This window comes from Macrotis lagotis, chromosome X (assembly GCF_037893015.1).
Source record: "Macrotis lagotis isolate mMagLag1 chromosome X, bilby.v1.9.chrom.fasta, whole genome shotgun sequence".
NCBI lineage: Eukaryota > Metazoa > Chordata > Mammalia > Peramelemorphia > Peramelidae > Macrotis > Macrotis lagotis.
The window spans coordinates 2,379,739-2,395,533 of NC_133666.1; the positions used below are offsets into that span (position 1 = coordinate 2,379,739).

Below are 15,795 nucleotides of genomic sequence, written 5' to 3' on the forward strand. Positions count from 1 at the left end.
ACCGGCCATTTGGAACTCAAAAGCCCATGGGAGGCCCTTCCCAAAGAAGAAGCTGGGCACTCTGAAGAGGAAGCCATTGGGGAAGAGCTCATTTAGGACAAGGAAGAAGCAGACCAAGGTGCAGAAGTAGCAATGTGTCCATCCACTAGGGATGACAGAGAGGCCTGTTGTCTTCCTGGGACCCGAGACTAAGAGCCAAGAGAGAACCTCGCAAGACAGATCACATGTCTGCTCCCCATTTGAGGTGACCTCAATAGTCAATGGCCAGGAGGGGCCTTCCACTGAAGACTTTGGGATCACTCTGTCCACATCATCCAAGGGCTACTGAAGAGAAAAAAATTGTAGACAGCTGGCTAAGGAGGTGTTGATGTCTGAGAAGGGCATTTGGACCTCTGGACCCCAGGCTAAAATAAAGGGACAACAGATTCCTGGCTAACATAGCTTTTTGATTTTTTAAGTTTCTAATTGTTCACAAATCAAAAGGGTCCTTAAGAGAAGATCCCAAGGTCAGCACTGGAGCTGTCCTAGCAGAGGATGGGATTTGGAGTCAGCCCAGGGTTGGGCTTGCTGGCTCTGAAGAGCCTACAGCTCAAGGCTTCTGGGCTCAGGCTCAATTCCAGGACCTCCAGCTGTAATACCGTTCTCTAATGAATTCTCTGCCCCAGTTGTTACTTTAGGGACTTCCAATGGAAAGTCTTGAATAATATCCTCAGGTGGAGGAAGGCATCAACAACCATCAAAGAGCCATCAGCTCACCTTCGTCAAAAACAGCAAAAAGCAGCACGAACTCTTGCAAGTGCGGCGTCCCATTTCTTTCCAGACTTCCTAAAAGAGACAAGGGAGCTTCAATGGGGCAAAAAAATGGCTCCCATCAAAGGACAATGTAGCCAGGATGCTTCCTGATGCACCCTGGTCTTCCAGGGAAGGGGTGGGGACTGAAGTAGCCACAGTGAAGACAATCATTCATTTCTTGTTACTTTACATATAACCCAGACAGGGCAAGTTGGTTAGAGACCAATATGGAATGACGCCCAAAGAGCAATAAAACTGATCATACCTGTGACCCCAGCAATTCCAATTCTAGACCTACATCTAGAAGAAATCATAAAAAATGGGAAAAAGTCTCAAAATCTTAGCAACTCCTTCTATAGTGGCAAAGTATTGGAAATTGAGGGGATGCCCATCCATTGGGGAATGGCTGAACAAGTGATGGTACATAAATACAATGCAATATTTTTGTTCTATAAATGGTTGAACTCTAGAGAAACATGGAACGAGTTACAGGATGTGATGATGAGTGAAGGGAGCAGAACCAAGAGAACAGTGTACATCAACAACATTGGGAGATGATCCACCTTGATGGAAGCAGTTCAGAGAGCTAGGACAACCATATTATCCACTGCACCATCTAGCCACCCCAGGGACAACCATATTAGACCAGCTATGAAAAATGTGATACCCATCCAGAGGAAGAAAAACAAAAAGACACCCCTTCCGAATCTGATGAACGCTTTCTAAAAATGACCTCTTATGTATCTCTTTTCCTTAATCCTAATTCCTCAAACCGAAAATGACTAATTTGTAAACATATTTATCAAAAATATATATGTACAATGTTAACTCGACTGTTTGCCACTGAGGGGAGGTGGGGTGAGAAGGGAGGATGGGTGGAAGGAAATTTTATAATTTAAAAATATACATATGCATGTGGATGAATGTTTTTTCTTTTTTAAAAAAAATTTAAGGCAATGGGGTTAAGTGTCTTGCCCAAGGTCACACAGCTAGGTAATTATGAAGTGTCTGAGGTTGGATTTGAACTCAGGGCTGGTACTCTATCCATTGCACCACCTAGCTGCCCCTAGACGGATGAATGTTAAAAAAAAATAAAATAGATGAACTTTTGGGGGGGAAAAAAGAAAAGAAAGGGGATCATGGGCAGATCAAGATATAGATGTTTCTGCTCAGCCCAAGACAACACGTTAACCCAAACATAGCTATGGAATAATGGGCAGCACTTGGCAGGGTAGGTAATGGAGTGCATCCTTCTATCCTCCTGCTTCAGTTCTCAATCTGCTCCTGCTCATTGCCATAGGAATAAACCCAGGGAATAGAGTCCTTCTCTCCTTTCCACTTACCTTCCTTACAGACCAGCAGAGCCCCAATCAAACCTGTGTTCAGGTCCTTCACAGTGTCAACATGAGAGAGATAAGAATAGGTGAGACAGGGTGGGTCATGGTCCATGGGGCTGTTCTCTTTTAGGACTTGCCAGACATACGTGTAGCTGGCACCCGGCGCAACTTTGTCATCTTGCTTCTCCACAGAATTGGTTTGGTCATTGTACCTGGCCCCTAAAGCCAGAAGCAGAAGAATAGAGGAATGGTGAGATTCAGCCAGGCCCAATGCAGCCATCCTTGCAATGATGGGAAACTTGGGAAGTGGGGAAAGAAGGTGACAGTGATGACTTCGAACCAAGGCCTGCTTCAGGGGAAAACAAACACCAGCAGCCATAGCAGCCCTATCTCCCCTTCCTTTGCTGGCTATGGGGCCATGGGGCCATCGGCTGAGCCTAGCCAGGGCAAACAAGGCTCAGCAGCCCTGCCCTTCTCTATCCTGCACCCCATTTCTATCTTCTCTCTCCCTTTGCTGCCACAGACCCGTCCTTGTTTCCTGCTCTCCTCCTTCTCCTTCTCTTTTCCCTTTCTCAAACTTCCTCAGTTCCCTCTTTGGCAGCTCAGCCCCTTTTCTCCTCAAGTTGCTGCTCCTCACCCACTTCACCTGTCCCTCTCTTGCCCTGGGAACCCTTCCCTCCTCCATTACCTACAGCTCCTGACCTCTCCCTCTTCCCCTCCTACAGATCATCCCCTCCCCCCTAATTCTCTTGTACCTTGACTCCCCCCTCCCTCCCTCTACTCTGCTCCACCAGTTGCTCTTTGCTAAACCCTGGCTCCCCTTCTCTTTTCCTTCTCCTTCATTCAATCCTTTTATGATGTCTGTCTGTCCTCCCTCTCCTGCTGTTCAGCCTCTACTTCTCTACTTGCTTGCCATGGATCTGCCTTTTCTCCTCTCCGTCCCACCTGGAGTCCCTTCCCTTCTCCTGTTCCATTCTAGGCTGTTCCACAAACTAGGCCTCCAGCTCTCAGCTCCATGCATTCTCTCTGGCTGGCCCTCACACCTCCTTCCCTCTGCCTACCTAACTGGCTTCTTTGAAGTCCCAACTAAAATCCCCTTTTTTTTACTGTCCTCCCTCTCCTGCCATGCAGCCCCTTCTCTCCCCTCCTCCTCATATCTGTTTTCTTATACACTAGAGGGCCTGGTGAGCTTCACCATGCTTCCTTCGTCCTCACCATTTTAGACCTATCTGATTCTTCTCATTTATCACCAAAGTTCCTACCCTCAAGGACTTTGCATTCTGATTCGAGGGCATGGTGGGAAAATTGAACTTAACATCTTCTGACAAGTATAATGAAGAGGAAAGGATAGTTGGAGCCAAGTCTTGAGATCTACATTTTTGGAGTCGGGAAGATCTGAGTTCAAATCCTGCCTCAGACAAGTCAGTTAACCTCTCTTTGCCTTGGTTTCCTCTATAAAATGAGAATGACAATAGCACCTACATGGTTGTTGTGTGGATCAAATTAATAGATACAGATATGGATATATATGTATATGTGCTGAGTGATGAGCTAGCTAGCAGACAAATGATTTAAGGAAATACAAATTGAGAATGAGTCCTTTCACCCTCACACACTCTGTGCCTTTGGGGAATTCATTTCCCAACCCAGGTCTCTGGTAAGGAGTTGGCCCTGGAAGCTTCTTCTCCATGAGGAGAAGAATTTGAAGCAGTATAGATGAGGGGTAAAGGGAGGCTCAGGCCTGGAGAGGGGAGGCAGGGTAGCAGGATGGTCTACAGAAGGGAAAAAACAAGATGTCCATCTAAAAGAACACCTAATTGTCTAATTGGGTTGGAACATGGAGCACATGAGGTTAGTGACATGAAAAAAGTCGAAAATGCCAGGCTACAAAGTCTGTGTCTTATTTTGGAGATAATGGGGTCCTTGAGCAGAAGAGGCCCTTTATCAGCCCTGAGTCTTAGATTATTTTGGCAACTGAATGCATTAAAGAAGGGGGAAAAAGGAGAGGCTTAAATTAAGACAAGGACCAGAAATGGAGAGAATGGGGATGAAGATCAGGGGTATCATAAAGGTAGAATCAACAGAACTGAATCTATAAGATGGGAAGGAGGAGAGTGAGGCACCCAGGCTAACTCTAAGATTGCAAACTTGGGTGACTGGAAAGATGGGGTTCCCTGATCAGAAATCAGTAAACTAATTAGTGAGAGGCACTAATCATATATATATATATATATATATATATATATATCTACTTTGGATGTGTTGAGTTTGAAATCCATGGGATACTAAAGTGGATATGTGGAAAGAGTAGGGCTGAATATATTACTTGAATTAATGAGGAGGGAGAGAGAGAGAGAAGGGAAGGGAAAGAAAGGGGAGAAGAGCAGAGAAAGGAAGAGAGGCTCAAGAGAGAGCCTTGGAGGAGAACCACTGTTAGGGCAGGGGTGGAAGAAGAGGGGAGCTAAGGGTCAAGGATATCTCGAAAATCATTAGAGATTTCAAAGCAGATGAGAACAGAGAAAAGGATTAAGCATCTAGTCAGGAGACCACTGATGACCTTAAAGAGTAGCTAGTACAGTCAGAAGCCAGGATTTATGGGACTGAGAAGTGAGTAAGGGTGAAGATTCTGTCAGAGTTGGGCAGTGAAATGAAGACAGATATAGAAGTCAAGGAAATGACTGGGTCATGCAAGGGTCTTTTTGTAGGATAGAGAAATACTGAGCATCTATATGAGAAGTAATGGGGAAAGCTGTAAGAAAGGGAGAGGTTGAGGATAACAAAGAGAATTACTAATGGGGCAAGCTCCCAGAGGAGGAAAGAGGGCACAGGTGAAAGTCGGAATAAATAAAAAATGGGTGAAGATGTATTGGGGTTTAGAGATGAAGAAGGAAGGGTGAGGGGACTCACCGGTTTACTTTGCTTTTCTCAGTAAAATAGAAGGTGAGGGCCTCTACTAAGAGATGCAAAGCAAGGAGGCATTGAACACTCAAGGGAGGAGAAAGTCTGGCAGGATGGAAATGAGAGTTTCTTGATATCACATAAAGTCATCAACTTCCATTTATCTGATTCTAGTTTTTAAAGAATTATTTTATTTTCTTCAATGAGCTTCTGTACATCCTTTTCCATCTGGCCAATTCTACTTTTTCAATATCCTTATATAATGAGTCTGAACCAATTCTAGAGTGGCAGAACCCACAAAGATGGACAGCCCAAGACAACCTAAAAGGTCTATAATAAAGGTCTGTTGCACCAGGTTCCAGCACACACTGGGCCCCAGAAAACCAGGAGCAGGCCTCAGAGCAACCAAATCAGTTGGCGAAAGTAGCAGTTTCCAGATTTCTCAGCCTCACAGATGGTAAGGGGATCAGGCAATTCATCTAAAGGAGATTTACAGGAATCCCTCTGCTAGCACAGGGAACTCTTGCTGCATTGTTTATACTTGGATCTGGGTCCCAGTCCTGGGTCTTAGTCACTGTTTGAGGAGGAGCAAAAACACAGTAGAACTTGCAACCCTCTTCATAGTTACAGGACAGAAAAGAGTGTTTGTGGTCATTCACAGACCAGTGCACAGAACAGGACAGTAGTAATTATACCTCTCCCTTGGAAGAGCCAAAAATGTACAGATCCCCAGGATTACCTTTGAAAATAGCTGCACAAAAAACCTGAATCTTGGGACAGTGCCCCTTCCTCTCAGGAAGCGGAGCCCCACTTTAGTATAGAGCGCAAAGTAAAGAAATAGACTGAAAAAATGAGCAAACAACAGCCACAAATTCTGACCACAGATACTCTGGTGACCAGGAATATGAAAATATATACTCAGAAGAAAGCATCAAAGGTAAAATTCCTGCATCCAAAGCCTCAAGGGAAAATATGAATTGCTCTCAGGCCATGGAAGAGCTCAAAAAGCATTTTAAAATTCAAGTAAGAGAAGTAGAGATAAAACTGTGAAGAGAAATGAGAGTGAGGAAGAAAATTATGAAAAATAGTCAACAGCTTGGTAAAGGAAGCTCAAAATGCTGAAGAAAATAAAACCTTAAAATAACAGAATAGGTCAATTGGTAAGAGAGTCACAACAAACCAATGAAGAGAAGAACTCCTTAAAAATTAGAAGTGGTCAAATTACAAAAGCTCACTGAAGAAAATAATTCCTTAAAAATTTGAATTAAGCAAATGGAAGCTAATGACTTTGTGAGACATTAAAAATCAAAGGAATGAAAATAGAATATAGAATATAGAAAAATCAAAGTAATGAAAATAGAATATAGAATATAGAAAATAGAATAAAATATGAAATAACTCACTGGAAAAACAACTGAAGAACAGATGCAGGAGATGTAGTTTAAGAATTATTGGACAAGCAAAGTAGCAGGTTATAAAATAAACCCTCATAAATCCTCTATATATATCTAGCAAGATACAGCAGGAAGAGCCAGAAAGAGAAAACCTATTCAAAGTAACCTCAGACAATATAAAATACTTGGGAGTCTATTTGCCAAGACAGACGCAGAATCTTTTTGAAAACAATTATAAAACACTTCTCACACAAATTAAATTAGATTTAAATAACCGAGCAAATATCAACTCCTCATGGATAGGTAGAGCTAATGTAATAAAAATGACAATTCTACCAAAACTAAACTATCTGTTTAGTGCCCTATCAATCAAAATTCCAAAAAATTACTTTAATGAGTTAGAAAAAATTGTAAGTAAATTCATACGGAGAAATAAAAAGTCAAGAATTGCCAGGAGCTTAATGAAAAAAAAAAAGAAAAAATGCAAACGAAGGTGGCTTAGCACTACCCGATTTAAAGTTATATTATAAAGCATCAGTCATCAAAACTGTTTGGTATTGGCTAAGAAATAGAGTGGTGGACCAGTGGAATAGACTAGGTGTAAAAGCAGGAGATGATTATAGTAATCTGCTGTTTGATAAACCCAAAAAGTCCGGCCATTGGGATAAAAACTCCCTCTTTGATAAAAATTGCTGGGATAATTGGAAGTTAGTATGGAAGAAACTTAGATTAGACCAACACCTCACACCCTTTACCAAGATAAGATCCAAATGGTGACAGGATTTAGACATAAAAAACAATACTATAAGCAAATTAGAAGATCAAGGTCTAGTCTACCTGTCAGATCTATGGAAAGGGGAGCAGTTTATGACTAAGGAAGAGTTGGAGAACATCACCAAAAACCAATTAGATGATTTTGATTACATTAAATTAAAAAGCTTTTGCACAGATAAAATCACTGTAACCAAGATCAAAAGAAATGTAGTAAATTGGGAAACAATCTTTACAACTAATGATTCTGACAAAGGACTCATTTCTAAAATATACAGAGAACTGAGTCATATTTTTAAAACAAAAAGCCATTCCCCAATTGACAAATGGTCAAAGGATATGCAAAGGCAATTTACAGATGAGGAGATCAAAGCAATCCGTAGCCATATGAAAAATTGCTCTAAATCATTAATTATTAGAGAAATGCAAATTAAAGCTTCTCTGAGGTACCACCTCACACCTCTCAGATTGGCCAATATGACCAGAAAAGATATGATCGTTATTAGAAGGGTTGTGGGAAATCTGGGACACTATTTCATTGTTGGTGGAGCTGTGAACTCATCCAACCTTTCTGGAGAGATATTTGGAACTATGCCCAAAAGGCAACAAAATGTGCATCCCCTTTGACCCAGCAATACCACTACTGGGTCTATACACTGAAGAGATGAGGAAAAAGGGTAAAAACATCACTTGTACAAAAATATTTATAGCAGCCCTGTTTGTGGTGGCAAAGAATTGGAAACCAAGTCAATGTCCTTCAATTGGGGAATGACTTAGCAAACTGTGGTCTATGTATGTCATGGAACACTATTGTTCTATTAGAAACCAGGAGGGACGAGATTTCAGGGAAGCCTGGAGCGATTTGCATGAACTGATGCTGAGTGAGATGAGCAGAACCAGTAAAACACTGTACACCCTAACAGCAACATGGGAGTGATGATCAACCTTGAAGGACTTGCTCATTCCATCAGTGCAACAATCGGGAGCAATTTTGGGGCTGTCTGCAAAGGAGAGTGCCGTCTGTATCCAGATAAGGAGATGTGGAGTTTGAACAAAGTTCAAAGATTATTCCCTTTAATTTAGAAAAAAAAAAACATATCTTATTGTCTGATCTTGTTTCCTCTTAGACTTCTTGTCTCTTCTTTAAGGATATGACTTCTCTCTCATCACACTCAATTTGGATCAAGGTACAACATGGAAATAAAGTAAAGACTGACAAATTGCTTTCTGTGGGGGGGGGGAAGGGAAGTAAGATGGGGGGAAAATTGTGAAACTCAAGTAATATCTTTTTTTAGGTTTTTGCAAGGCAAATGGGGTTAAGTGGCTTGCCCAAGGCCACACAGCTAGGTAATTATTAAGTGTTTGAAACCGGATTTGAAACCAGGCACTCCTGACTCCAGGGCCAGTGCTTTATCCACTGCGCCACCTAGCCGCCCCTCAAATAATATCTTTAATAAAAATAAATTTAAAAAAAAAGAATGACTGAAAAAAAAAGAAACATTGGACAGGGCAGCTAGGTTGCACAGTGAATAGAGTACCGATCCTGGAGTCAGGAGGCTGAGTTCAAATCCAACCTCAGACACTTTAAAATTACCTAGCTGTGTGACTTTGGGCAAGTCACTTGACTTTATTGCCTTGCAAAAAAAAAAATAGAATTAGTGGACTACCTGAAGGTCATGATCAAAAAAGAGCCTAGACATCATCTTTCAAGACATTATCATGAAAAACTACCTTGATAGTCCAGAACCAGAGGGTAAAATACTGAAAGAGATCTTCAAATGAAAATTTCCAGGAGCATTATAGTCAAATTCCAGACCTCTCAGATCAAGGAGAAAATACAACAAGCAACCAGAAAAAAATAATGCACAGTCAGGATAACACAAGATTTAGCATCTTCTACATTAAAGCATCAGAGAGCTTGATATATACTATTCAGGAGGGCAAAGGAGCTTGAATTATAACTAAGCATCACCTACCCAGGAAAATTTGAGCATAATTTTTCAGAGAAAAAAATTAGACATTCAATGAAATAAAGACTCCCAAGCACTCTTGATGAAAACACCAGAGAGCTGAATTGAATATCTAATAAGGTTAAGCTGTTTATATTCCTACATGGGAAAAATGATATTTATAACTCCTAAAAACTTTCTCATTATTAGGGAATTAGGAATATATATATATATATATATATATATATATATATATATATACATGTAGACAGAAAACAGAGGTGTGAATTGAATGTGATAGTATGGTTATCTAAAAAAAATTAAGAGGTGAGAAAGAAGAATGCTCTGGGAGAAGGGAAAGGAAGAGGTAGAACGGGGTAAATTATCTGACCTAAAAGGATCCTGAAAGAGATTTTACAGTGGAGGGGAAAATGAGGAAAGCTGGGAGGGGAGACAGCAACCTTATTCTCACTGGAATTGGCTCAGAGGGAATAATATTCATGCTCAATTGGGTGTAAAAACCTAGCTGGCCATATAGGAAAATAGAAAGAAAAGGAGATAAGAGAAGGGAGGCGGAGCTGATAGAAGGGAGGCAGTCTGGGAGAGGTAAAAGTCAGAAGCAAAATACTTTTGAGAATGGATAAAAGGAGGGAGAGTAGGATAGATGGGAGGGAGGGGGTAAAATAGGATGGAGGGAAATATAAAGCTAGTAATCATTAGAGTGAAAAATTTTTATAGTGACTTTCTCTGGTAAAGACTTCATTTCTCAAACGTATCAAAAGCTGAATCAAACTTAAATAAGAACCATTTCTCAATTGAGAAATGGTGAAAGAATATGAACAAGCAGTTTTCAGAGAAAGTAATCAGTTATCTAGATCCATATTAAAAATGCTCTAAATCACTATGTTTTAGTTTTATTTTTTATTTTTTACAAGACAATGGAGTTAAGTGACTTGCCCAAGGTCACACAGTTAGGTAATTGCTAAGTGTCTGAGGCTGGATTTGAACTCAGGTCCTCCTGTCTCCAGGGCCACTGTTCTATCCACTATGCCACGTAACTGCCCCCTAAATCACTATTGATTAGAGAAATTCATATTACAATATATGTGAGCTATTACCCCACACCTGTCAGATTGGTAATATGACAGAAAAGGAAAATGATAAATGTTGGAGTGGATATGGAAAAGTTAAAACCCTGATGTACTATAATTGAAATTATATTGAACAGTTCTGGAGAACAATTTAGACCTATGCCCAAAGGGATCTAAAATCATGCATACCCTTTGACCAATCTAGCCTTCTACTAGATCTATATCCCAAAAGAGATAAAAACAAAAAAGAAAAATGAGCTACATGCACAAAAATATTTATAGCAGCTCTTTTAGGGGTGGCAAAAAACTGGAAATTGATATGTCCATCAATTGGAGAATGGCTGACTAAGTTGTTGTATATGGTTATGATGGAATACTATTGTGCTTTAAGAAATGTTGAACAGGATGGTCTCAGCAAAACATGGAAAGACATGAACTGGTGCAAAATGAAATGAGCAGAGGTAGCAGGACAGTGCAGGCAGCAATAGCAATACAGAATGATGGTGTACTGGAGACAACTTAGCTGTTCTCAGTCATCTACGACATTTCTGTAGGACTTAGGATGAAACGTGATCTCCATCTGCAGAAAAAGAACTGGGAGAGCCTGAATGCAGATCTAATACTTTTTCTTTAGTGTATTTTTCTCGAGTTTTTTTTTTGTCTGTTTTCTTTCACAGCATAACTCACATGGCAATGTGTTTTGCACATCTACACATGTATGGCCTTCTCAATGGGGGGAACAGAATTTGGACCTCAAAATCTGAAAAAGAATGTTAAAATTGTTTTATGTGTAATTGGGAAAAATAAAATATCAAATAAGTTTTTTTAAAAAGAAGAAAATGTCTAATCACACAATAATAAAAATTCATTTATGACAAAAGAACATAAATGAATAGGAGACCTCACCAGCAGGGTGAGCATCGTCCCATGAGAAATAGAGGAGGCCCGTGGTGAAAGTGCCCCTGGGGACAGGAAACTAGAAGGACAGCAAGAACAGGGTATTTGAGGGTATAGAATAATAGATCACTGAATCAGTCAAGAATAGGGTCCAAACCATGAAAGGAAGAAAGTGGGGCCATGACTAGGGATGATGGACTGGGAGATTCGGTGGGGCTGAAGAAGCGAGAGGGTAAAGGGAAAAGGAAAGATGGTTTTGGAGGAGTGAAGCAGAGGGCAAGGTGCCCTCTCTAATCTGCTAGAAGACAAAGAAAGCATTCTGCCAGGTTGCCCCCCTCTGCACCAGCAGTTAGGACTCACTTGCTTTCTGTTGTCTCCTCCTGCAAAAACAAATATCATGGAGCAGTTAGGTGACGCAGTGAATAGAGGCCCTGGAGTCAAGAGGACCTGAGTTCAAATCCTGCCTCAGATACTTAATAATCACCTAGCTGCATCACCTTGGGCAAGTCACTTAATCCCATTGCCTTGCCAAAAAACCAAACAAACAAAAAAACCAAAACTACATTTTAGATACTTTTTTTAAAGGCTTCTTTTTTTCTTTTTCTTTTATTTTATTTAAGGCAATGGGTGTTATTCAGCCATTAGTATCTGAGACTGGATTTGAACTCAGATCCAAACTCCAGGGCCAGGGCTCTATTCACTGCACCACCTAGCTGCCCCTAGATACATTTTAAACAAGAAATTTCTCACCTGTGAGTAGAAATAATCCCACTGTTCCATTTCTCCTGGATTCTATGGGTCCAATAAATGTACCCATCCCCTAATGATGTCTGTCCTACCTTCTTGAAGAACACAACATCAGGGAGATGATGCCATGAAAAGCACATGAATTGGTTTGGAGTGACGGGGGCTGGGCTAAATCACCAACCAGCCTCACGTTCTCCTCCAGAGCCATCTAGGTCCAGTGACCAGATAGGAATCAGGACAACTGGAGATAGCCCTGTATGGGTGGTTGGCAGGGTGAAGTGACTTATTCAAGGTCACACAGCTAAGACAGTGTCAGTGTCTGAGGCTGGATTTGAACTGAGATCCTCCTAACTCCAAGGCCAGTGCTCTATTCACTGTGCCACCTAGCTGCCCTTACAGAGTAGAGATGAAAGCATAATTTGAAGTTAAGCATTTTCAAAGGTGTCTAGATCTGGAGCTAGGAAAGAACCTTCAGAAGTCCCATAGTCTACTTTCATCTCATTAAGAAGAAAACAGAGGCCCAGTTGGGAAGTAACTTGCTCAGGGTCACCCAGGGAGAAAACATAAGGAGTGTGTCCTCTGTCTGTATTCAGCAATGACCACTTGACACAGACTTCACAAATACACCTGAAGTGAGCTCCAGTCAAGATCCAACCTGTGGAGCCCTTGAGTCCTTTGAGGCGCAAGTCTCAGCCCACTTTCGGGAGGCTTTCCAGCTCTTCTGCGATAGCCCATATCTTTGAGCACTACTTCCTTGGTTGCCACCATAGGCAACAGGTACTGCAGAGAATAAAGATAAATGCCCTACCTAGTCAGAGACCACAGCAAAAGGCCTACCTGCCTCACTTACCCTCTGAAGCCTTCCAATAGGATATCCCAACAGCATGGAGGCTGACTGGGTGAGATGCCATGTTCTTCAGCGTGATAAGCACTGTGTCATGGACTTCGGCCCGAATGGTGGGACCTAGGAGACCTGAAAGAGGGAGATATCAGTTTCACCCCACCCCCTCATGGAATTGTTCTGAAAAAGGGGCTGACCGGGGGCACCCAGGTGGCACAGTGAATAGAGCACCAGCCCTGGAGGCAGGAGGAGATGAGTTCAGATCCAGCCTCAGGCACTTCATAATTACCTAGCTGTGTGTGGCCTTGGACAAACCACTTAACCTCATTGGCTTGAAAAACCACAAAAAAAGAAACAAAAACAAAAGGGGGCTGACCCTAGAGGCAGTGCAGGAGACAGACCAAGAGAACAAGACATCTTCCAAAGAAGGCTCTGAAAGAAAGGCCAGATGCACAAGAAATTCTTCCTGCAACTTTTGCTTAACATTAACCTCAACTGACCAAAACTTGTCCCTCGAGATGTGAAAACTGACCTAGAGCCTTAAGCATTCCTTAGCCAAGAAGACAGGGGAAGAATCTCAACTGTCTCTGACCCCTTGGTGAAATGGAAATTCATCTCCTCAATCCCCTTATTTGTTTTTTTTAATAATATTTTTTCATTTACTTTTAAAGACAGTCGTTAGCATTCAAGTTTTAAACCAAATTTTGAGTTCCAGATTTTCTCCTTCCCTCCCTTTCCTCTCCCCTTCTGAAGTAAGACTACTAGTTGGGAAATCACTTTTACAATTAGTATTTCTGACAAAGGGCTCATTTCTAAAATAGATGGAGAACTGAGTCAAATTTAGAAGACTACAAGTCTTTCCCCAGTTGTTAAATGGCCAAAGGATATAAAAAGGCAATTCTCAGATGAACAAGTTCAAGCTATCAACAATCAGATGAAAAAATGCTCTAAATCCTTGATTAGAAAAATGCCATTCATCCATACACATTCTTGGGCATAAATGTAGAGTCTACCCAAGTGTACCCTGGGTCTGTGGTCTGGCTGCCTGCAGTATAAGTAGGCAAAGTGCCCCACTTCTCTGCACACATATCTTTTAGAATTTTATGAAACCATCACATAAAGGAGCAGAGCAAACCTCTGAATTCATTAACAGCCAATTCCTTTAGCCACTCCCAGAAGGACCCCTAGGAAGGAACAACATGCCACAAACACAAGTCCCTCAGGCCAATTCCAGTATCATTAGGGAGTCTCCACACACACACTAGAAAAATGTGCCTGGGATTCAACTCAAGTGAACAAATTTATGAAATTCCTACTGTGTGCAAGGCAGACCTGGGGTTCCACAGGCAAAGCAGCTAACGTAATCTTGGACTGACACCTACCCAGCCCAAAAGAGTTGCCATGGCAGGTGCTCTTTACTTTGTGCTGCTCAAACCAACTCTGGGATTCCAGGTCCAGTTCTTGAAGCTGCCATTGAAATGGAACCACTGATAAGATGGCACTCATCTAGAGGAGGGTCATCTGATTGGTGAATGGTCTCAAAACTCTACCATGCAAATGTTGGGTTGCTGTATATGGGGCCTCTCTCTCCTAGCTACCTCTAGGTCCAACAGGAATTCAAGACCCTTTAGGAAGTAAAAGGAGACCACACTCTGGCTAGGATTGGCAACGGGCAGGGAATTGTCAAAGGAGACTAGACCAAAGAGAGGTTGGCCTCAAACCTTGCCACTGACACATGTTGGCTCTAGACATCCATTCACTCATCGTTGTCTCGACCAACTCTTTAAAACTGGAATTTGCAGAGAAAGGGTCGAGCTGCCCTCGTTGACCAATAGGCACAAGTTCCTGTTTTATTTCCCACGTTTTCCTCTAAAACTTACTTATAAGAAGGCAACCCGGTAGGTTCTAGTGATTATGGGAGATACAGGAAAGAGTTTTGGATTTAGTCAAAAACTTTGAACTGAGCTCTGCTACTTGCTCCCCATGTGGCCTTAAGCAAGTCCATCTCTTCTCTGGATCGGTTATCTCAAAATAAGGGGTCAAACTAGTCACTCTCTAAGTCTCCTTTGAGCTATGGATAGGCTTGGCATCCTGGCCTAGTCAGAGAGGGTATCTGTTTTCCAAGGACCAATCTAGCTAAGCTGAGAGAGGCTTCTCACTCAAAGTCTGGCCAATCAAGGGATAGAGTTTTTAGCCACACCAGGTCACGATGGCTTTCTAGTAAGGTAGGAAATGGGTTGAGTTCTATAGTAATGAAAAGATGGAGTGGCCACACGTTAGTGGAAGTCCCAGATCTTTGAAAGGACTGAAACACTGAAATGTTCTTCTCATTACCCATCCATGGTGTTCTAGGCTTGGCTTTGAGAAATAGGCTATCTGTGTATTCTGTAAACACAGCCTTTTTATACAGAGTGGAGCCATCAGGTGCAGACTTTGGGCCTCTTGGAGGAAATCTGTACAAAGAAAGAAAAAGGTAGATTCTGTTTTGGTGGGTATTCCCTTTGCAACCCCAAACCACCCAAATTTTATAGGCCCACCAACTCCTTGGCAGCATCCCACAACATAAGAAAGCTAATGCCACACAAGCACGCCATCTCTTTTTTTTAGGTTTTTGCAAGGCAAATGGGGTTAAGTAGATTACCCAAGGCCGCACAGCTAGGTAATTATTAAGTGTCTGAGGCCAGATTTGAACTCAGGAACTCCTGACTCCAGGGCCAGTGCTCTATCCACTGTGCCACCTAGCCGCCCCATCACGCCCTCTTTTTCTAAGGGGAATTCAGAGTAAGCATCTAGCAGTAGCCATTGGAGTGGGGAAGAGGAAGGGAAGTGAATACATATTTACAAAGGCCTACAATGTGCCAAGAGAACTCACACAGGGCAAGCGCTCACAGGGAGTCAGAAGAAGCAATCCCAGGACACCCTGAAGGTCTCTTAAGAACCCTGAAGTTGATCATATAGTACGGGAGATACTGGCACAAGATCGTCCAGTATGGCATGAGTCCTCATCAGAGAGGGTGTTATGTTCTATGAGCAAGGCAGATAGGAAGCAGTTCAAAGGAAACGTGAGATACACAAGTT

General features: G+C 41.9%; 1 protein-coding gene across 3 annotated transcripts in view; it reads right to left on the reverse strand.

Annotated features, from left to right (window-relative positions):
- The window catches only part of F8 (coagulation factor VIII), a 114,237-nt gene that overhangs the window by 79,205 nt on the left and 19,237 nt on the right, over positions 1-15,795 (reverse strand). For 2 of the 3 annotated variants that reach the window (XM_074208206.1, XM_074208205.1), the window contains exons 2-5: positions 15,052-15,170; positions 12,727-12,849; positions 2,136-2,348; positions 757-825 (exon numbers count right to left, since the gene is read on the reverse strand). In XM_074208206.1, coding sequence (XP_074064307.1) covers positions 757-825; positions 2,136-2,348; positions 12,727-12,849; positions 15,052-15,170 — 524 coding nt within the window. The remainder of the gene's footprint in view (positions 1-756; positions 826-2,135; positions 2,349-12,726; positions 12,850-15,051; positions 15,171-15,795) is intronic. The other variant, XM_074208207.1, reaches the window with a different exon arrangement.